Raw genomic sequence first — 22350 nt, 5'->3', positions numbered from 1 at the left:
TGAAATGAAGCATGCTTTAGTTAGATTAAGCGCACAACATGGTACAGAGTGAGCGAAACAAATACGGTGAGGTGTGGGTAAGGAAACAGATGCTATTCTACGTACTTTACCAGATGAAGCATTTTTTACAAAAGAGGATGTATTGTGTAACACATAAAATGAAATACCCGAATAAACTAATTTTTGGGACTATTTTTCAAATTTTGAAATCAAATAAAATTACTTGTACAAAGATTCACCGAGACATGCATAAGACAGTTGGATGACAAGGACGATTATAGTGAAAAGAATGAAATGTTTTTTTAACAGCAAAGCATAGTAAATAAATCGGCGAAGACAACAATCATGCTCCAGCTGCAGCGTATCGTCGTATCGAAATGCACTCGGCTAAAGATTTCCCTCCATCTGCAGTGAAATGAAAGATTCATAGACAAGACAAGACAAATGTGGACGGCAGAAGGCGTGGCGGCGAGCGGCTGCAAGCAAGGCCGGTAGTCCGGGAAACTTGGATGAAACTAAAATAAAAGTTGCCGTACATTGTTAAATTGAATAGTTGCTGCAGAAAATATTTGCCCTGCGGCTCCTATCAACCCGGTTCCGATATCTCGGCACTCGGACAGGTGGATAATGCAAAGTTGGGCGAAGCACCGAGGTAACCAAGCAGTAAGAAACAAAAGCAACAATAAAAAAGCTGTCCATTTTTCTGCCCACGGCGCGCTGTACGGAGCGTTCGATGTCGTTGAAATAAGAACAGCTAGCAAGCGGTACATTTGCCCTGCTGCTGTTGCTGCTGCATTATGAAAATGCTGTAGAACGTAAAACCGGGCGGTGCAGAGGGCGTTTGCGAGAAGCTGGCGAAACATATTCTCCAAACAGTCGACAATACGATACACGGCAGAATACTAAACTATTGACGATGAAATCAATAGAATGGCAACATTCTGCACACAGCACGAACGCAGTGTGACTGTGCGGCCACTGGGCGGTGCTGGCATTGGTGGGAGGGGTTCTAAGATAAGTTGCGGCAACTGAGGCAGCAAGAACGGGTGATTCTGATGTGAGCGGCTGGGCGGTGTGTATCACCGGGAAAGTTCCGTGCATTGCTCGAAGCTTATCTTTTGGACAGTTGCAAAGTGAAAACTTTTCCATCTGGAGCAGAGTGAACCGCCGCGATGGGGGCGGCCCGAGCGGCGAAGGACCTCCACACGATTCTCTGAACCATCATCGAAAGCAATCGCTGCCGGGTACATTGAAGTACGTTGCGACTTTACTGAAATTACCCTGGATGACATACTTTTATGTGCTTGCGTAAGAAGTAACGTCTCATGTAAATACGTACGGCGCAACGAAGAAAAAAAAGAAAGGAAGGAAAGGTGGGGTCGAGCGCTTACGGCGAATGCGAACGAAAAAAGGCTGATCTGGGGGATTCGGGGGGGAAAATTTAAAACTGATTGAAACACACCGTACAAACAAGTGAAAAAGTGTAAACATCTTATTGCTCAAAAACTGATCGCAACTCTCTCAGAACAAAACTTTTGCTAGATGCAAACACACTACGGAACAAAACAGAAAAAAAAACAAACCAAAAAATGGAAGGTGAACAGCAAAAAAAACAAACAAACCAACTCGTGCTACAGCAGTTTGACAAATAGGTGAAAAAAGTCGAAAATTGGTGAAGTGGTGATGCGGTGAACTTGCTTCCAAGCACAATCTACCGTGTGTAGGAGGACGGTTACAAAAGACAAAAATACAGGAACGAAATAACAGAACACCGACCATGAATGGTGAATCGGATGTCGGTGGTATGCTATGTGTATGGAAAACAACACACAAAACAAAAACGTCCGAAAACTACGGGTAACCGGTCGCTTGTATGAAGATGTTACTTACTGGAACCTCCATATACGGAATCGCCTATTCGTTTTGTTAGTTCGTCGTTTGGTTAGACACAAATCCCGATGATGAGGCACGATGGGGCAAAAATTGGGAATGAAAACACCGTGTACATGTAATGAGATAAAATTTAGATTTTTGCTTCATGTACTTTTGTGCGATGACCCAAAGGAAACCAAAACACACAAACAAGTGGTGCAATAGAAAATGGGGAAAATGTAACAAAAATATATTTACGTGGTGTGGGTTGCGGTGGTTAACCTACGGTTCTACCATTTTGTATAGTGCAATTGTTGCGTGTGCGCCTTGCAACGTGCAACGTATTCGGAAAATTCTAATGTCGTTGAAAATTAAAAAAGCACAATTATGTAATACGGATACTATTGTACTATTTAACAACAAAAAAAACCCAAACACATACACAGGAATGTGTTTGCTGCCACATGGCAGATTCTACCTGTCGTAAAATAGGGGAGGGTAAAAATTCAAAAAACGGTGTAGCAAACGCAAAAATGGTGCATGTTTTTTCTAGGGGAGCAAGAAAGTGTAGTTGGTTGGTTGGTTGGTTGGCTGGGAAATATCATGTTTTTGGGGTTATCACATCACATTCACTGCCCAACGAATAAAGAGCCAGGAAAGCTTATAATCTACCGTTTGCCTTCACAAACGGTCTTCTACTGCAGGTCCCAATGTGCAGTGCTCCTTCCGAAAGTACGGCTGGTTAAATAATGCTGGCAGCAACAACACAGCATAATTTTTCATTCGCAAACAAAAACACAAACATTTTAAAATTACTTTGCACGCTTAATGTGGCCCACATTGGTTGAGTATGTGAACGTGTATGCTTGCTCGTGGCAAAGGATAGGTAGGTCGGTAGGTAGGTAGGTAGGTAGGTAGGTAGGTCGGTCGATAGGTTGGTTTGCGAGAGAAAGTGTGGAAAGTGTTTCAAATCCAATACAAAAACCAAAATGCACTCGGCATGAGCAAAATTGTTTCACTTACATTCCGGTACGGGTCGGTCGGTACGGGTGTGTGTGTATGTATCGTTATCGTGGATGGAGCCCGAGCCGGCACGTTTCCGTTTCCGTGCGCGAAGATGATCGAGAGTTTAAGATTCGTTTTTTTTTTGCAATTTTCAAAATCCAAACCAAAATTATTAAGGCGCGTTCGGCGCGGCGCGGGTTTGAAACAATTTGACCGATTGTGGTTTCGTTACACGAGTTTCGATAGTAGTAGTAGTGAACGAGATTTGGACGCGTACGTGATGAGTTTTGGGAAGATTGCATGAAAAATAGTTGATAAAAACGTAGTCTAAGTAAACAGAATGATGAAGTTGAGAGTTCGTTCTGTGAGTGTGATGTGTGTAAGGGTGTGGTCGTGTGTCGTGAGGCTAGCTAAATTTGCCTCTAGGTATAAGATCCTTCAGATGGACAGAGAGCCTTTTGCAACGACTGCTTCAAGCAAACGAAGCGTGTGCAACGGTTCGCAAACGATTTAAAATTCGTATTAATTTATAATTTATATTCCACCCGTACCGGTCCTCCCTCTCGCGGGAGTTCCGGCGTCTCGCATTGTTTTATTCCCAGCCAGCGGAATGCTTACGATCTTCATTGTTTGATGAAAATCTCCGAGTAACAAAACAAATTACGTTCCATCAATTCTGCTAAGGCTGACCCTCAAAACGTCAACCGAACGGCGACGAAAACGAGTGAATTCATTTATTTTCCAGCCCAGACATGTGTTTGCCTGCGCAAAGCCACGCTACGCTGCTGCTTAGCATCCTGTAGCGGTTTGACCAAGGCTTACGCTTCGCAAAATAAACATTCCCGAGAGGCAGCCACAGCGGTGTAAGTATTGTTTCGTGCCATCCACGCACCACCCATGATTTATGGAGTTGGCAATGCGAAGACGTTACGGAACGCAGCGGACCCAGCAGGACCGGCAATCTTACCGGCAAGGCACGATTGTGATTCCTCGCCGTGTGACTTCGGTGATCGTTTAGCCGGGTGGGTTGAGTTGTGGAAGAACAGAAGAAAAAAGGCACAGCAGTCCGTCTTCTCATTGCCAAAAGCAAACCTGACCGCGCGCGCACACAACGCACACGCACACACAAAAAAAGGAAGCAAATCGTGAAATTGCGATATAGCCGAAAAGCTCATCGAACCTGCAAGCGGCTCTAGCCAGGCGGCTCTGCGTGTTATTTCGATCCAAAATGAAAGATAAACTTCATGAATTATATGGTCCTCGGTGAAGCTTTTTCCACACCATGAATTTGTAGCTAACCGCTTCCTGCTTACACACGCACACGAGCGAAAACACGCAAACACGTGGTAAATATTATGATATTCTTCGAATAATAGTAATAACATTATGCTCGAACGGACCCGAGTAGAAAAGGACCACAGCCATACGGTGACGGCGTGGAGCGAGCGAAGGAGCTACAAAAAAAAAACAACAAAAACCACGTCAAACCAACCGAATTCGCTGTTTATTCACGGTTAAGCTTCCTCCATCCTTTTTTGGACTCTCCGTCCCACTGGTATCCGATCTTGTGAAATCGGTCGTCCTCAGCGGGCGGTGCGCGTATCTTCGCGCAGCAGTTCACCATGCTTTCCGAGCCCGTGCTCACACCGACGACCCGTGTGCGACCGTCACAGGATACATTCACACAAATCAAAACATTCCCTATTTGGATCAATCAGTCATCATGTGGAGCGTCGGAAGGCGACCGCTGCCTAGCGGGGCAAGGGGGGTCGGTGAAAAAGGGCCCCAAATATTTGTTTGTACGATTGATTGCGGTTTTCGGAGGAGAAAACATGCTTTTCATAATAACCGGGAAAGTTAAGACCTTTCGAGGAGGTTTCGAGGACCGTCGAGGGGAGAAATTCGGCCGACGCCATGTTATTCGACAAAGGCTACAGATGTTACGCATGTTATTTTATGAGTTTCAATTATTTTCTCTTATCTGATCGGAAATTTTGCTGATCGTGTGAAAGAAAGCAAGGGCGTTAAATGCATGAAAAATTCGAAAATTTCACTTCTCTTTGTGCAGACAATAAATGCAGTTTAAAACCCTAAATTAACGCTACTCTGCATCTATTCACCAGCCAAAGGTGATAAATGGCTGCATGAGCGCATTCGCACTGGAAGGACCGCAACTAAAAATATATAGCTTTCCAGCCACTGACAATCAATAAAGTTTAATCGACGAGCAAATGCGCACACGTTTCACAAACTATGCGCCTAACAAAGGACAGGGAACCGAGGTACGGAATGGCCGCACCGGGCGGCTCCGGACTTTGGGCTGATGCTGATTGAAAATGATTCACGACTTGCCACTCTCGTTGCTATTACATTCACTTTTAATGAAGATAAATTGCAAAAATAATGAATAATTGGCTGCAAAGTGATTGATATTTAATGAAAATAGAGTCCCTGGAACGAGCCTGCTGGCCGGTCCTAGTTGACCGTTCGCTGGGGGCGTTGGTGGGGTAGCAAAGCACCGGTAAAGTATGTCTTCTACGTTCGCTCACGCGTAACAGGCAGGAGGAAAGTAATACACCGATAGGTATTGTGGCATTAGGCTGTCGGTGGGAAATGGCCCTAAAAGGTAGTACAGCTTCGGGATTCGGAAGCGGCATTATATGTTCAATAAGACGGAGCCTCGCTACGCATAAACCTAGATTGAGCGTCGGCGCGAGAGAGAGAGGAGTGACAAAAAAATGCATCGTTTTCGCCATGTACGTATGTACCAGTAGAATCAATAAACGTTAACTAATGTTATAAATATTGCGATATGAGTTTTACGCACGTCGTAACCCATGATGGTCAAACTGTGTTAGGGTCTTGACGGTTAATGTGAGCTGCTGGACCGCTGGTAACGGATCCGGAGGGTATTCGTGTTTAGTTTGTTCTATGTTATGCTTTGCTACCATATAGTTTTTGATAGCAACAGGCCCAACATTGACACTTATTTTGTTATTTTCTAATGCTTGTATCGCAAACGTATCGTTTGCATTCAGGTTAGAGACAACTTGCTTGTTACAATATTAGTCACAATTACCATATGCGCTAATGGAGTTTTGAAATTTATCACTGATTTTGCGAGAACAGGCTTTTGTTGGGTAGAGGAGTTAATATGATTAGTTGTATTAGGTTGACTGTGTGTTCATGATTTAACGTGTATGGCAAGTTTTTGTTACTTAACATTGCGTTCGCAATGTTTGCTACTAAAGATAAGAGATTGAGTTGCTGCTGTATGTTAGCACTTGTATACCTGTCTCCCCGGTGATCGTAGTGGCCGGTAATGACGGTGGTCCTCGGCCGATATTGTTCACCGCAATAACGTAGAACTCATACTCGGTGTACGGGCTTAGCGTGCGTACCACGTAGAACATCGTAATAATGCCACTAATCTCACTGAACGCCTGCAAACGTCACCGCATAGCAATCGCCGGTTGGATGTTTGAGGAGTGCCGTGTTTTCGCGAGGCCACCGCCGCGAAGTAAACATGCGGCAAATGTCGTGAGAGAAGAAAGAAGCAACATTCAAAACCATTAATAAACATGTCAATTACTCTACGGCGCAGTTGTCGTCTCATGAATCAGCATCCGGTGAGTGATTGGATCTGAGAAAAATGATATACTCCATCCCTACGGCCCCGGGTGTTCCAGGCAGGAGGATTGGTTTCAGCGCTGGTGCCTGCACGATACTTGCCTGATTTGCGTTCTTTGGCTTGTACTGTATAACGTAATACTGCAGATCTTCCGGGCCCTTGTAAGACCACTCGAGCCGCACCTGCGTAGCAGTTACCTCCGATATTGTCACATCCGTAGGCGCAGCCGGTAACGCTAGAGAGGGAGAGAGAGAGAGCGAGCAAAAAAAGACGGTCAAGAATGTTAAAAAGTGAAAAAGTGATTATTACTTCAACCAATCCATCATGATCAAAATTTCGTCCACGACTGTACGCCGCGCTCAGCAGAAGGGCGGCTGTGTGCAAGGGTCGTTACGCTTGCCGACATGGGTTTACTTGTCACTTACACTGAACTTTGACCAGCGAGGTAGCTTCGATGACACCGAGGGACGATTGAGCGATGCAGGTGTAATTAGTACTGACTCGTATGTCAGTCAGCTCGAGCACGTTCCGCCCCACGGGGACATCGTTTTCTGGCGTTAAATCCTGATCAACGCCCTTGCGCCACTTGACGACCGGCATCGGCGAACCGACGGCTACGCAGGTGAGTGTCAGATTGGCCCCCAGCATTACTTCGTACACGGGCTCCGGTGGGCGTGAAAAGGTTGGCGGAACACGTCGCACTTTCACGTACAGTGGCGTCGGTTTCGTGTGCTCGGTGCCAACCGAGTTTTCCGCCACACACTCGTACTTGCCCATGTCGCTCTCTTCGCTGTTGTCAATTTGTAGGCTTCCTGCAAAGAACAGAAGGGGAGAACAAACGAAACAAGTCAGCCATCCAGTTGATCGACTAAACGTTCCGCTTTGGTAAAAGCGTTCCTGCGAATCAAATATCGGCGCGATGTATTAATAAATTTTGTTCGCAAAAACGGCTCCGGATGTCGTTCTGGTCTGGTTCGGAATAAGACGTACTAATTCGATGCTCAATCGTGTTGTGTGATTTATTTTTGTCATCACAGAAATGTCAATAACCGTCAAACAATGATCCATCGTAAGTAGGAGAAATCATTTTACTGATAGAAATGTGGGCAGCAGCTAGGATTTCATCGATCGTAGCATATATCTCTTGTGAATTCGGCCATTGTACCATAAAGGTTGGTTTTATCCAAAAAGCATGATAATTAAAACCAAATTTAGAATCCATTAACAACTCATCCCAATTCGCCCTCGTCAGGCGAAAAAAAGATTCCCAAAAAAAACCCATGTTCCGTTTTATTAGTTTTAATTTCATGCCGATCATGTGTAATCTCAAAATCCTTTCCGCAGTATCATTAACTTTTACGCAACGCCCTAAATAGAGGCTTTTTTTCTCTCTCTCTGTTGTGGGGAACTAGCAGAAACAGTATTCACCAGAGATTGCCTTTTGATGTGCTTCGGACTCGGTTGTACTTGTAAGCTTCGATCGTAACTTTGTAGATAAACTTACCAAGGAGACCCATGGTTTTAAAATTTAATGCGTCAGTTTGTGTGGACGGAGACGAAACAGATGCACGGGTGTGAGGGTTTCGTCGTTCGGTTTAGTGAAAGGTATTTTATGAGGGTAAAAGTAGATCATGGCAGCAAATCGGGAACTGTGATGGAGTATTCCAATAATCGGCAACAATATGTGTTTAGCTGTTCCGATGCTTGCCCTTCGTTAACTCGGATTAAAGTTTGTGGATTTAGCTAAACAAAAATCTATCAGCGAGTGCTCTAAGCTTTCGTAGTAATGGGATGCCGATTCGTAGGCGTGTGAAGCGAAGTAGTTCCTTCTCATACGCTCAATCTCTAGGGACAGCCGAACGATCATTAATTTAGAGTGTCATCCTTGCCAACGGCGCGATGCCCGAGCAGCTGGAGACAACAGCGGGCATATTCTACAACCACCGATGTCACTTTTAAATGCGGATTTGGCACATAAACCGTAAAGGACACATTCAGTTCATTTACTTTTTGCGACCTTTCGGATGGGTTTAACGGGTCCCACACAAACCGAACACCAAACTGGAAGGCAGCCAGTTACAAATAAGCTGCACATAGAAGTGTCTGGCGGCGCTGTGGGGGGAACCATTTTTATCATAAAAATGCATAATTTATGTGTGCTGAAAATTTATCCGTTATTTATGCATGGGATTTTCTCGATGTGCTAAATGGGCTTGAGACACACGCGAAACCAGCGAGACCAGCGAACCGACCGAAAAGTTTCCAACCGGCCCCACCGGCACCGCCACCTTTTGCGCGTCCGCACACAGAGACAGGAAGGAGACATACTTGCACACAGTAAATGTTTGTTCCTAGCGTCCTGCGATTGCACTCGCGCTACGTGCAGCTGGCTGGCATTTTTACATTTTTACATGATGTTGAATGCGTGCTGCTTTCCATCGCATCAGAGGGAGTCAGATTGTGAGGGCAGCATTCGTGAACTTTATTCTGGTGTTGAAACTATCATTGTGGCTCGTCTGCAACTAGCAATTTTATATAAAAGCTAGTACGAAGTATTGGTACAAAAATGCACAAATAGACGAAATATTCAAGAAAGACAAACTTCCGACCTGAAACGGTACACGCATAGCACAACATTGCCACACCCGGTGTATCTCGTGCTACTGGTAGCTCCAGTTCGAAAGGTATTGTTTGCATATACCCGGCAACAGTATTACACAGGTTTACTGGACGGCATAACACAACAACACAAGGTTCAAAGAAGTCGTGTACCACACTGTGGGATGCATCTTCTGACCCAAATTCCTGCCTGCTTGCCTGCCACACCAATTGCCAGCCAGTGTTTCCTTTTCGCCTTGATTTATGCTCCGAGAGCCGTCGCGTTCGCAGTGCCTGTGCAAATAGCTTGCTGCCCACTGCGATGTTCACACGAAAAGGAAAGCTTTGTCCGCTCGGCGTAGAGTTCGCCGTAGAGAGGCTGCTGCTGGCCGGGGTCCTTCATTGGATTCTCCGATTTCACTAAGGGGATTGCCAACGATACCGTTGACCACACGCTACTGCCATGTGATTGGATGCGGTTGACCACAGACGGAAGGTTCCGAGAAGGGACAGGGACCGGTAGTAGTGGATGGTAAAAAAAAACTAAAACCCTCCGAGAATCGGTCTTTCCCTCCCTCTCACCAGCGGGGGATGATGATGTTTAGGGTGGGAAAAACGATTTAAGAAAAGTGGATAGGCAGTTCGTTTAATTGGGCACTAATGTTAGAGGAGCGTGGGGCCACAAACACGTGAAACATGCAGGCCGGGGCGTCGTTGTTCAACTGGCCGGGGCGGCGATAAAGTTGATCGGGAGGAGCGAAAAAATCATACATATTCCCGGTCCGCATGACGCTTGCCTCCATCCCTGATTTGGCGCCGTGTTTGGGCCGGGTTTGGGTGCTTTTAGCTCAGCAGTTTCGAAGCGGGAAAAGGTGGAAATCAAATTTATATGAAATTGCTTCCCATCCATCTATCCTGCCTAACCTGACCGTGTTCCCTTCGCATGAGGTGAAACGGAGAAACGGACGACCCGCAGCAGCAGCACACCGCGTTTTCCGGCCGCTAGGAAGAAAAAAAAAACATAACGAACCAATCTGTGGTCCAAGATGAAGTCCACACGGAATCCGGTCGAGTGGACCCATTCCATCATATAGCAGGGGGTGGAGGGTGGGGGAAATGAATTGATGGCTCAGGGAGGTGGGGTAACCCGAGTGCTGCCGCCGCTGCCGTTGCTGCTGCCGGGAGGATTTTAGAACGAAAGTTACCAAAGGGAAAAGCAATTTAACGATGATGATATGTGAACTTTTATGGAAATTGGTTCGTTCCGGTTGCCGGCAGGGTTTTAGAGTGCTCTCTCTCCGGGAGTACGGGACGGGGGAAGTTAAATTGGAAGAGGTGAAAGCAGCAGTGGATGAAGAAAGAAAAAAAAACAACAAGAAGGGAAAACATAAAAACCCACACCTCACAGGATGAAATGTACAGTGTGTGGCAGCTGAGATTCTTCGTCGCTCGACCACCACACACCATCGTTGGGGCTCCATTACCCGGCGCCGCCCGCCTAGTATGCATCCGGATGTGTTGGAGGGGTCAAAGACCATGCTTACTGTGAGAAGGCTGAATTTTTGGCACGGTGCACACGAAGCGGCCGCTTGTTATCTTGCCGTGAAATTGCTGTCTATGATTTGTTGCTGTCAGATACTGCTGCTATGCCCTTCCGGGGGTGTGTTGTATGTTTCGGAACCAGAAACACTGCCACTGTCTATTTTGCAGCAAAAAAAAGAAGGAAAAACGAGCGAGAGAATTGGTTGCGCTGCTCTTGAAGCTTTTACCCCACTGCGCTTGCTGTATCGTTTGGTTCGCTGGGAAGGGGCATTCGTCCGATTACAACCGAGCACTAAAGATGGCAGGCGCATGTTAATGGAAATGTAATTTAGATTTTAGGTATGTTTCTTTATTGAAATGTGGTAGATAGTCGTCCTCTAAACGTGTTTCATTGCTCGATAAATTGTCACATAACTGTTGTGATATAGTTTCTTGCAAGTAGCAATTGTTAGTAACATGACAATCGAGTACCTTAAAACACTGCATGAGATAGGTTCCAAAGGCAAAATTTTGAAAACTTTTCTTGATGGAGAGACAACTCTTTAAAGGTAAACCGTATCATTTCTGAATATAAAAAATGTGCCAGCTTGCCTGAGTCTTGCAGTTTTCTTTTTACTAAAGATACCTCGAGAGGACACGAAGTCTATCGCCGATAGTCTCCACAGGACAATAACTCTCAGCATTGCATTTTTGAGGAAAATTAGGCAAATAGCCCTAATTTAATTCAGAGAAATCAATTTTATACTGATGGATCGTCCGCAAAGCAGCGGAACGGTTTCGACATATATAATATAGAATCTTAAGTAGCGCCTAATCACGCTGTCGAAGCATTCGAACCTGTGGAGGTTACTAAGAGCCTAAGACTACTCAGTCAAAGAAATTTCTAAGGTCTTAATCTCCTGGTTTTGGGTCTTTCGGTGGTTGATGCGATAGCGGCGCCGGTCTTCACGCGGCAGGACTGTGGATCAAACCCAATCCATGCTGCCTTCCCGCACTCAACCCAGAACTGACGATCTAGCCAAAGGGGTAAAATCAAGTAAAAACAAAAACCTAAATGACTGAGACCTTAGGCAATAGTGTTAAAGCAGAAGATGAAGCTCCTTGTTTGTTAAATCTTATATAAAAGAAATATTCGGATCCCTCTATTTGTCATTACCCGCTCATTGCTGTATTCTTGGCAATTGTTCAAAAAGCCACTTCCGGAGGGTCTATTTTTGTTAGGCTTATCCTCCTCCCAGGAGGATATGCATGTCGCCCAGCTCCTCTGCATAGCCCGGCGGTAGAGTTTGTCAGACACAGATAAGCTTGGAAGTTGTCTATATTCGATCACTTCAAACCCTGATTCCATGGCATCTTAGGAAATCGTGCGTTCATTCGAATTATGTGTAGACTTAGGTCTAACAATTTCGCATCGAGCGTGCATCTTCAGCGTATAGGACAGATCGACAATGATAAAGATCATCTTCTATGATCTTGTGTGGAGTACGAGGCTACTTGACGAGAATGATTTGACTTCGAAGGCCTCGGCCGGCCATTCAGGTTTCCTGTGACTTGATTTTACCCGTAGCAAGGTAGTGAGCAAGGTTGGGGCGGTCCGGTGGCCGAGGCGACAACGGCGCCGGTCTTCACACGGCAGGACCGGGGTTCAAATCCCATTCAGACCGCCTCCCTGTACGCAGGGCTGACTACCTTGCTACGGGTAAAATCAAGTCACAGAAAGCCAGAAATGGCAGGCCGAGACCTTTCGAGGTTGTAGTGCCACCGAAGAAGAAGAAGAAGGTAGTGAGCGAAGACGGGATTTAAACCCTGGTCCTGCCGAGTGAAGATCGGCGCAGCTGTCGCCTCGGCCGTCTGACCGCTCCATGGTTCCATCGGACGAGGATGGTTTAGTGACTTGTGATGTCCATTCAGGATACAAACCCTCGCCAAGAACAGGACCACGAATTTGCATGACGGAATCACAAACATCGGATCGTCCGAGCTTACGCAAAATAAAAGATGTCCTCTTTTGCAGTTTGGAGAAGGCAATGTCTCCAAACTAATGTGAATTGTTACATAGCTGTGCTTAGTTGGGCGATATTTTCATACAAAAATGTCTGTACGACACATAAACTTTTATGTTTTTATAACTCATTATAATTATTCATAACATAACATAATTCAATTATGTAAAATATCTAGTCTGTTTGTACCACTACCAGGTCATCGTTGCTTCAAAATTCTAGCAATTGTAATAGAAATTGTTATCAAAACGAATATTACTTGTGTCCTTGAAATTGTAGTGTCTAGATAGAAGCAAGCTATAGAAACTCTGTAGATATAAAAAAAGCGTCCTAAATCCATTCCCATACAGTCTAGCAAGGCATAGAATGCGGAAAAAACCAAAATTACAAACAAAACGGATGAACACCCCTATACCCTGGTGCGAGCAGATTGCGTCATTGTACATCAAATGGAAGTTTAATCGAGTAGCAACAACAACTTTGTACATTATAAAGCGAAAACGATCAATTTGCTTGTACCGTGGCGGGGGGGTAGCGCCACCACGCTTCTGCTGCTGTGACCGAGTTGCCCAGTTCTGGTGTCCAGAACCGCCGGGACCAATTTATTGACATAAATTTGGCAACATTTATAAACAATACGGCAAAACGGGCTACCACCACCAATAACCGACAAAACTAAAAGCCCAGATCCCAACATCCGCACAAAATGTGTACGCAGGAACCAGTTCTCGCTGGTTTTATTTCTGTCTTTTCTCGCGGTGTTCCGAACCCCGCCTAAATCTGGACCGTGTCGAGTGAATCATAAATAATTTCAATATAAAAAGTGGTAAAAAATATGGCTCCCCACGGAATATACACCGTATCGTACGTTCGCGTCAATCGAACCGTACCAATCGGGGTAGCCGTACCACTAAAAGGGTGAATCGATCGACAAAATTCACACACACACGCGCACAGAAAAAAAGGAGAACAATCCAACCATCGAAGGATTGGGAGGCCGCAATCCCTTCCAATCAGCATATCGCGGCAGGAGGAGCGCAAGGGGGCGATGGTGATGTGTGTGCGCGCGCGGTGAATTGGTAGTGATGGAGCGGCCGGGTTCATATTACTCATTAATTAGCATGGGAACATTTCGCCCATGATTAATGCATCACGATACCGAAAAATTCGGACCGTTGTATTGGTTGGTGGAAAATTCATAAAGGTAGCTCTGTAAACTGCCAAACGTGAAGCATGTGGCCAGCGCGTAAGACACTGTCGGCCGCCACCGTAACACTTTCGGGTGGCTTCATGGGTGTTTCATGTATGTAAAACGATCATTGCACGGCTAGACTTTTCATCGGACCCTACCCGGGACTTATGTACATCTTTATCGACATGAGCTCCGTACAGCAATTATTGGAAATACTTTAAATACAGAAAAACAGACAACTTTTTATCGAACGAAGCAGCACCGTAAAAGTAATTAAAATTTAAGGATGCTCCGAAGTGCTTAGTTTTTTTTCCCCCCGTCGTAATCGTCGTATCTCCAACCTATGTTGTGTGCTAGGCGAGCTGCATAAATTATTCCATCGACATGAAGTTCTCAAAGCGATAGAAAATGTTTGACTACTGGTGAGAGATACTGATTAGTATCACATCGAAAAATGCTTGTATCTTTACGGTTGAGAAGGCAATACTACTACTTCTGTCCAGTTTACAGTACGTAATGTTCCCGAACGTGTTCGTGTTTCGTTTGGGGTTTTGGAAAACGTCCGAAAACGATGGCCAAAACAGATAGCGTTTCCGCAACTGCGCGTACAGAGTTCTTGTGTGGCAGCAGCAGCAGCATTAGGAGACAAGACACGAAGCACTTCGTAGCGTAAATTTGTGTTCCAACTACTAACCACACACAGCTTGGACAGTGTACTTTGTACATGTTTGCCGTCTGTGGTGTGTGTAAAGAAGCCACGCGATTGCAAGGCGGGCCAGCTGCGTTCGGTTGAAGTTGGCCACACGAATAAAGATGTACAGTTTGCGTTGGCACAAACAGCTTTGTAAGTAACATTAATTATTTACTCGTTCGCCCTTGCCGCCCTCCAGTCCCGGTCCGATTCGATATTAAGTGATGCATCGGCTGGTGTACTGTTCCCCCCCGGGTGTGCGAAACTGTGCACGAAACTTCATCGACGTGAACGTTGCATAAAGCGATGCAGAAGTGTACCGATTGTTGTAGTTACGCGTGGACAATCTTTGGTTCAATCGCCGAGAAAAGCGCCTGGGGAACCGCAACCGAATCCATAATAAATGTAATGAACAAGCATCTCATTTACGTTTGCCTGGCCAGTATTTCTAATCGTGTACGGGTACGGTACGGACGCAAACGTAAACAGGAGGAAACATCTGCAGAGCTGAAATGGGCTCGTACGATCAAACTACAAAGCAGAGCTCCTTTGCAACTGTTGCATACATCTGTGCGTGTGTGAGTGCGTCCGTGTGATGAGGAAACGGGAGCGGCTAATTGGTTTCTCCGAACCTAAATGAACCATTAGATTAGACGGTATTACTTACGTCAGAGTATTTGCCTTCTTTCTACACTATCGATGCTCTCTTGGCGGGAATGTACACATGCCTGCCAGAAGCGGGGATCCAAAAACCGGGGAAATGCGCTGGTGGAAACCATTGCTTACCTTCACTGTTGATGCTGTAGCGTGGATTAGTCATATCAACGCGCTTCATGTCCTTTATCCAGTAGATCTTTGGCGGCGGTGAACCAGTTGCCTTACACTGCATCACGGCCGTATGACCCGTTTCAATTACACGAATGGTGGGTACTTGCTTGATGACGGGGAATCCGGCCGGTGTTTTGTCTCCTGAAAAGCACAGAGGGAAGAAAGGAAAACAAAACCTTCTTAGTATAGGTTCAAAGACAGTGCGCGCGTGGTGGAGTAAGAGAAAGAACGTGGAACACCAATGACAGTCGTAACGAAAGAATACAACAATACACGGGCGCACAACTTATGGACATTTGCGCTGCATCATTGATGAGTGGAGCCTTAGCTAGTCGACATAGACCGTTCTGGGTTTGCACAAGTGGTTGACGGTTACGATGGAGTACATTATGTTTTAATTAGAAACATTTTCCTAGCATGAAACATTTATCATCTAACCAGGAATAAATCCTGTATGACGTATTCTTTTTCTTTTTGGAACCGAAACTTATTGTCCTGCCTACAGTCGAGTCGCAATATGTAATATTAGTGTAGGCCTCTCGAATTTTAGATGCTGTCTTCTATAGTGTCTTATACGAATTATTTTCAAGCAACGTCAATTTCGTAATTTTTCAACCCAGCAGCAAACCTGCACTGTGATGTCGAACGTCGTGCAGCAAGTGGTTGGAGTCCTAGTAGTACTGCATCGAGTGACCTTATCTGGACGTGCATCATTTGGGCTCCATGGTAGTAGTCTAATTGCTTATCTCGTGGGCTTTTGGTTGGATTGTTTCTTTATAAAAATGTGTCTATTGCGATGGGATTACGAAACTCTTTGATTATTATAAGGATAATGGCTAGCTTCTGGTTAGCACGGTTAATTATATTTCTCATGTGAGGTCTTCAGTTGAGCGTCTTGTCTAGAATAATTCTTAAAAATTCAGTGGGCCGGAGCAAACAGTTATCAATTTTGCGGTAGAATAATACTGGGCAGGAGAATCTTGAAAAGGATGTTACTTGACATTTTTGAACGGACATCGCGAATAGGTTGCGATGGCACCAAGGGCTAATATGGCAAATGTGTGATGAAGACGAACACAACTCTACCTCGTGAGCATGGCAATGCTGTGTACCAATAAAATTCTGGATCTGGTCTGGATTCTAGGCTTCTGGTCTGGATTATTGACCCGAATCCCGAAGTAGCTACAAAAACTACAACTTTCTTGTGACTAGCTCATACGCACCATATCCGTAATACAACATATTATAGACTATTTTGGTTTACTTCAGTGTGCTAAACGAATGTCCCTTCCCGATGTAATTATTGTGCATCATTCACTGTCAGCACTCCTCCAAGGCCAGAGGTAAAATATGGCGAGGGCCCGACAGACATGGGATGATGCCTGTGTAGTTAAAGGTTATTACAGAATTAAATGAGAAAATGCGAATGTAACTTTGCCGACAAGCCAGAACTAGCCTTAGGTATCATCATAATGTCACATCTCATTCGGTCAGCTTCAGCGACGACATGGACGACAGAGTGTAGAAATAACGAGCCAGATACAGCGTAAAAGGTGCCACAGATAATACGATACGCAGCGTCTGTTTCCGTGTTTGGCCGTGGACAACAGGCAGGCTTGCTTCAAACACCCCACCCCCCCGGTTTGACACATTTCACACCGACTGATGGAGCAAAAAGGACACACCATGGCCGCTGTTTTTAACGCTTCATTGGAGAGAAACGTAGCCGTGTTTGAAAATAAATCATTTCGATGTCATGTCAAAACGATTCTCGAGACACCAGCCAGCGTTTCTGTTGTGGTGATGCTGTACGCACAGAAAAGGGACTAGATAGTGGACATTTCGTTTAATCTGTTTGTCCGACAAAATGTAGCACGATGCGTAAATCATGAATAAGGAGCGAAATGTACAGTGAGAAAATGCTTATTACAATTTCTTATGTTACGCCGTTTCGAATTTGGTGTAGCGATGAAAATAATTTATAGTAATAGCGAGTGAGTCGATTCAGAGTGTTGATACTGTTAAGAACATCTAGCTGTCAGCAATTACTCGACCCAAATGAACAGGAATGTAGGCAAGACTACATCATATTTGAAATTATTAAGTTAATTTAAAGTGTATTCAATTTACACTGGTAAATAAACTGATCTGCTCGCTTAACTTTATTCGCACACTCACTATCGTTATCAGTTCAAAATTTGGTGATGTTTACACTGACTTCCGTGCAGCATTTGAAAGTTTCCCTCTTTCACTACTGGCTAATGGATCGTTCTAGTCAAGTAAAGCCCGGGGAACATGTTACGCGGAGTTTTTCTTCCGGTTCCTTCAAAGGTAGAATTCTAAGTCCACACTTGTTTGTCTTGACTGTGAGTGACGTATGTAATGTACTCTACCCGCTGATTGTTATCTACTTTATGCTGGTGACATCAACAGTTTGCGCACTATTTTTCTTCTTTGTGATTATGGTTTGGGACGGGCCGATGGCAAATGCGTTAAACCAAAGGCGTTATGTGGCTCAGGCTGGCTTGATGGGTGGCTTGCTAGATGGTTCGGCTGATGCTCCAGATTTACTTGATTCTGCATATTTAAAACTTCCTCTACGATACCTTTGTCCTAGAGACCCCTAGGTTTTTGAAACGCTGCATACTGAGTATTGCAATAATGAGCCTCTTCCCTCATCTTTCAAAAGATTAACTTTTTCTATTATTCCTTTGACTTCAATACCTTTTCCTTTCGTTTTGTAGTTACTTTTTCCCTTATTGTTACACAAAATTACCGTTTCTTTTACTCAAGCTTTGAGCTTCTGATAATTTTCTGTCTTAATTTTTTAAGCCTCAAAGACAGAAATTATAAACAAACAAACAATTATTAATCACTGAAAAAACACCATTTTGCTACTGTATCGTATTTTGGAACAATAAAGAACACAGTCAACAAATTCCATATCAATCCGCAAATGATCGGCCCAGCAGTATCCGCAACGGTTAGGTTACGGCAAACCCATGAAAACAATCAGTTTCACGCGTTTCATTTACACACAAAGATACCAGATCAGGGAACAAAAGGGAAAAAAATTTGAATACGCTGTGCTTCATAAAAACACTCTTTTGTGGCCATGACAGTAATGCACTTTCTTGGCAGACTATTTTGACTGCGTTTTGTGTCCACTGGGGATGCATTGTGGCCCGGCCGGGCGCAGCATAATGTTTATTTTACGGTGAGCATGAAAGGGTTTGAAGAAAGCAAGGAATTAAATTATGATGTTTTGCTGGAAAGCGCTACGATCCGAAACGATTGCACTGCACCGAGTTAGCATCCACATCATGCTGGTCGGACAAGGCTGGTATTCACGTCCAAACGTCCTGCACCAAACACAGTAACAAAACCCAGTTTCTGATGGCACTTAACGTTGCCCAGACGTCAGACTAGCAGTGGGCTCGACGTGGAAAAGGGAAAAAAGGTTCACACTGGTGCTGCGACTCTATAAACGTTGTCCACTAAGGGCAACAATATTTTCGTTCAACGTTACAACGCGTCTTGCCCAAGTTTTCCAGTACCTGAAGCTAAAGGGAACCACCGTGGATGGTGTGGCCCCGCAGTGTGTGCTACGAATTTGGCCAGAACTCTCACTCTCTTTCTCTCTCTCTCTCTCTCTCTCTCTCTCTATCTCTCTCGCCCTCTGGGGCTGACAGCTGTTGACAATATTTTTGGACATTTTAAACTATAACACAACCCGGTTTGTGCGGATTGCGGAAAATGGTTTAAAGCTTTACGCTTCGGTGGGTTCAAACAGAAAGATAGAGCATTTGGTATGATAATGAAGGTTACACCAGCAGCCACATACACTTTCTGGGGTTTTCAGTTCTATAGCAGATAATGATATTAATGTACACAGCAGCACGTTATGAATGGAGATTCACGGTGTCGAATAGTTTAAGTTTAGTCATATCGAATAGGTTACTGATGGCAAACAGCACAAGACAGCGGCTCTTCTTACTTGGTTGTAGAACCTCAAGAGGTTTTGGACTGCAATTTCTGTGCAGGGAATCCATCCGGGGAGGATTCGATACCTGGTCCTGCCGTGTGAACACCGACATTGCTGGGTGATTAAATGATTATCGTGTAGCGTCATCATTTTTTTGTTTTGAAAATTATAACAACTGTATTGTAATGTAAATCTTAACAACAACGAGTGTACGATAATCGTTAGGCGTATTGCCTAACAATTACAATTGCCTATAGAATACAAGCACCAGCAATCAGCCTTCTTTTGTAAAGCTTCCTCTAAATTCGTTTAACATTATTTTCAAAAGTTCTACCAACCCAAAAACACACTCACGCACACAATCGCAGCGGTACTGCGGTACCATAGGCGTCGTTCGCTTAATTTTCGGAATGTTTAATGAAACTTTTTTTTCCCCCCCCAAACCTCAAGCGCTACGTTTTGGAATGATAATCGCTGGACCCGAAAACCGTCCGGCCCAGGGCAGAGTGTCCTAGGGCAACAAATAACCGAAATCCTAACAAAAATCATAACAAAGAACCTTTCGGGACTCTATCCGCTTACGCTCTGGCGGCTCTGTAAGCAGCAGGGCTGACGGGGCGGAGTGGTTCTGGGAGTGGTGGGACACGCTGGTGGAAAACAGGATGAATAAAAACCTCAAGCAAGGGCCGAGAGGGGGATAGGGAAACAATACATTTTTGTTTGAGTTTCCACTTAGCAGTCCCTCAGCGGGCTGTTTATGAAGTTAATTTCTGAATAATGTTTTTATAATAGACCTACTTTCTGTCGGTGTCGGAAAATGTTCCGTCAGCGACGTCGGACGACGCAGTTGTGCAAATGTTGTTCTATTTTACGTTTTTTTGTTGTTGTTATTTGGTGCGAGCGAGCAGTTTGTTATCCTTACAGTAAATCGCGGCGGCATTTCTGTGCGAGATCTGTTTATAGCAATTATAGCACGAGGGGGTTGGTTTGGCGTATCAAACAACCCACAAAGTTGTGAAGAAAATGAAGTACTGGCTACTCAAATTTCTGTAAAAAAACGGCTGCCTATATTCCTGGAAGCCAGCATCAACAATAACAGCGTATTTTCGAATGTTTAGATTTATAGGATCGTGTAGTTGTCTGTACTTGAAATAATATTAATGCAAAGCAATAAAAATCTTCCATATTACGACGAATGAAAACTTTTCGAATAGAGAAAAAAACGTCACGTCAAGCTTTCTTACACAGAGAATATTTCCTACCATACGATTTAGGTGGAAAATCTTAGCCGGTGGTCACAAGATGTACCACAAGCCTTGCTGATGCGTCTTGAAATCCATCAATCCTTGAGCTGATTTAATTAATAGCTCTGCTTTAAAAGATATATGCCCAGATAAATCTGAATCCAGAAGCCACTAGAGTTTGTTTATCGTGTGATTTATGGCTTAAATAATCCATTACAAACTGGTTCAGAAAACCGAGCAGCGATAAGATTGGAGCAATATCTCTGGTGGCTGATTTATCAAGGAACTTTGCCACCGCATATTGATTATAAGCAAGCATGTTTTGGGAATTATTTAATTATTCACATAATTTACAAGTTCTATTAAAGTGTGGTGACTAAAGCGTTCCAATATTTCTTGTGCTTGTTAAGACTAAAAAAACCGATGGACTCCATTTAAATTACCGTTTAAATTACACTGGAGAAAATCTAATATTGAGCATCCCGTATTTTGTTGAGATTAGGATAACATTTTGGCGGTCCGGTGGCCGAGGCGAAACCTTCTCACGGCAGGACCGGAGTTCAAATCCCATCCTGATCGCCTCTCCTTACGCAGGGCTGACTACATTGCTAAGGGTAAAATCAAGTCACAGAAAGTCATAAATGGCAGGCCGAGACCTCTCGAGGTTGTAGTGCCAATGAAGAAGAAGAAGAAGACAACATTGATCAGATAACATTTTTGTCCGGAAACTGTGTTTTATACAAAGACACTTTTTTTTTGACTTGCTATATTCCCTGCTTTGGTGTCACACAGGTTATGGATGTCCGCTTTCCGTAACAGTGTGAAAAACAAGGATTGTCATTTCATCTTTGCGCCACGGACGGTAGGGCCAATGGCGCTGTTGTTAACATGTTCGGGCATGCAAAGTGTAAAATCTTGTTTGGCTGCCCTTTTTAATGAAGCAGTTTGTGCGGAAACTCCATTAATCTAATTGTCAGTCCGTATGTTTGGAGATAATGCTCTTGACAGTTGAGAAAGAGAGGATATTTGCCGTCTTTCCATCCTTAAATTTGCCCCATAACGCAAAACACTGAGCCGAAGGTCGGTAATAGTCGGTGAAACTAGTTTCAACAGCACAACTTATTAGAGAATATGACAATAAACATTAAAATGTTCGTCGAATTTAATCGGGATGACTTATAAATGCTTTAAGTTTTTAACTTGTCAGTTAAATTTTTACTCAGAAATGGAGCAAATTTAAACATGCTTCAAACGAACTCTTTAAATTAGTTGTACCTTACTTTCAAACCGCGTCAACTAGTTTAACAAACACTACATAGCATACGAAACACTAAGGTCACGGTAAAGCAATGCGAAAGGTAAGGAATGGTTTAAATAGCAGTAAACGAAATTGTTCACCTAAAAAAAGGCGAACAGAGCGAGGATTCGGACCACCTTGGCAATAATTTACCCGACACATGTATACATGTAGTGGCAACTATTTTCGGGATGAATGTGCAACGCCGGCAAGTATATTAAACTCTACAAAACTTAGAAGAAGCATTCCGCACACACACACACATAATTGAAACAAAATAATACATGAACAACGTTAGCGTCGAGCATAATTGAAATTAATTGTAATGGCAGCATTCATTCGCTGGGATATTTTCTACTTTCCGTGTGCCTTATCTTCACCTTCCACACACTCACATCCAGCAGCAGCAATAAACATAGCTACCGATATTTCGTGCCCATCCGCCAGCCCGGGGCTCCGGTA

The 22350-nt window shown here is 44.2% G+C and overlaps 1 protein-coding gene across 10 annotated transcripts in view; it reads right to left on the bottom strand.

The window, feature by feature from the left end:
• Positions 1 to 22350, bottom strand: part of LOC118511175 (tyrosine-protein phosphatase Lar) — a 242242-nt gene that overhangs the window by 41785 nt on the left and 178107 nt on the right. For 7 of the 10 annotated variants that reach the window (XM_036053921.1, XM_036053928.1, XM_036053919.1 and 4 more), the window contains 5 exons: positions 15321 to 15503; positions 6934 to 7320; positions 6610 to 6743; positions 6170 to 6320; positions 1891 to 1914 (listed from right to left, as the gene is read on the bottom strand). In XM_036053921.1, coding sequence (XP_035909814.1) covers positions 1891 to 1914; positions 6170 to 6320; positions 6610 to 6743; positions 6934 to 7320; positions 15321 to 15503 — 879 coding nt within the window. The remainder of the gene's footprint in view (positions 1 to 1890; positions 1915 to 6169; positions 6321 to 6609; positions 6744 to 6933; positions 7321 to 15320; positions 15504 to 22350) is intronic. The other 3 variants (XM_036053926.1, XM_036053929.1, XM_036053924.1) reach the window with 2 other exon arrangements.

The sequence above is a fragment of the Anopheles stephensi genome, chromosome 3 (assembly GCF_013141755.1).
Source record: "Anopheles stephensi strain Indian chromosome 3, UCI_ANSTEP_V1.0, whole genome shotgun sequence".
NCBI classification, from domain to species: Eukaryota; Metazoa; Arthropoda; class Insecta; order Diptera; family Culicidae; genus Anopheles; species Anopheles stephensi.
Note: the sequence above shows the minus strand (reverse complement) of the source record. Positions and strands in the feature narration are given on the sequence as shown.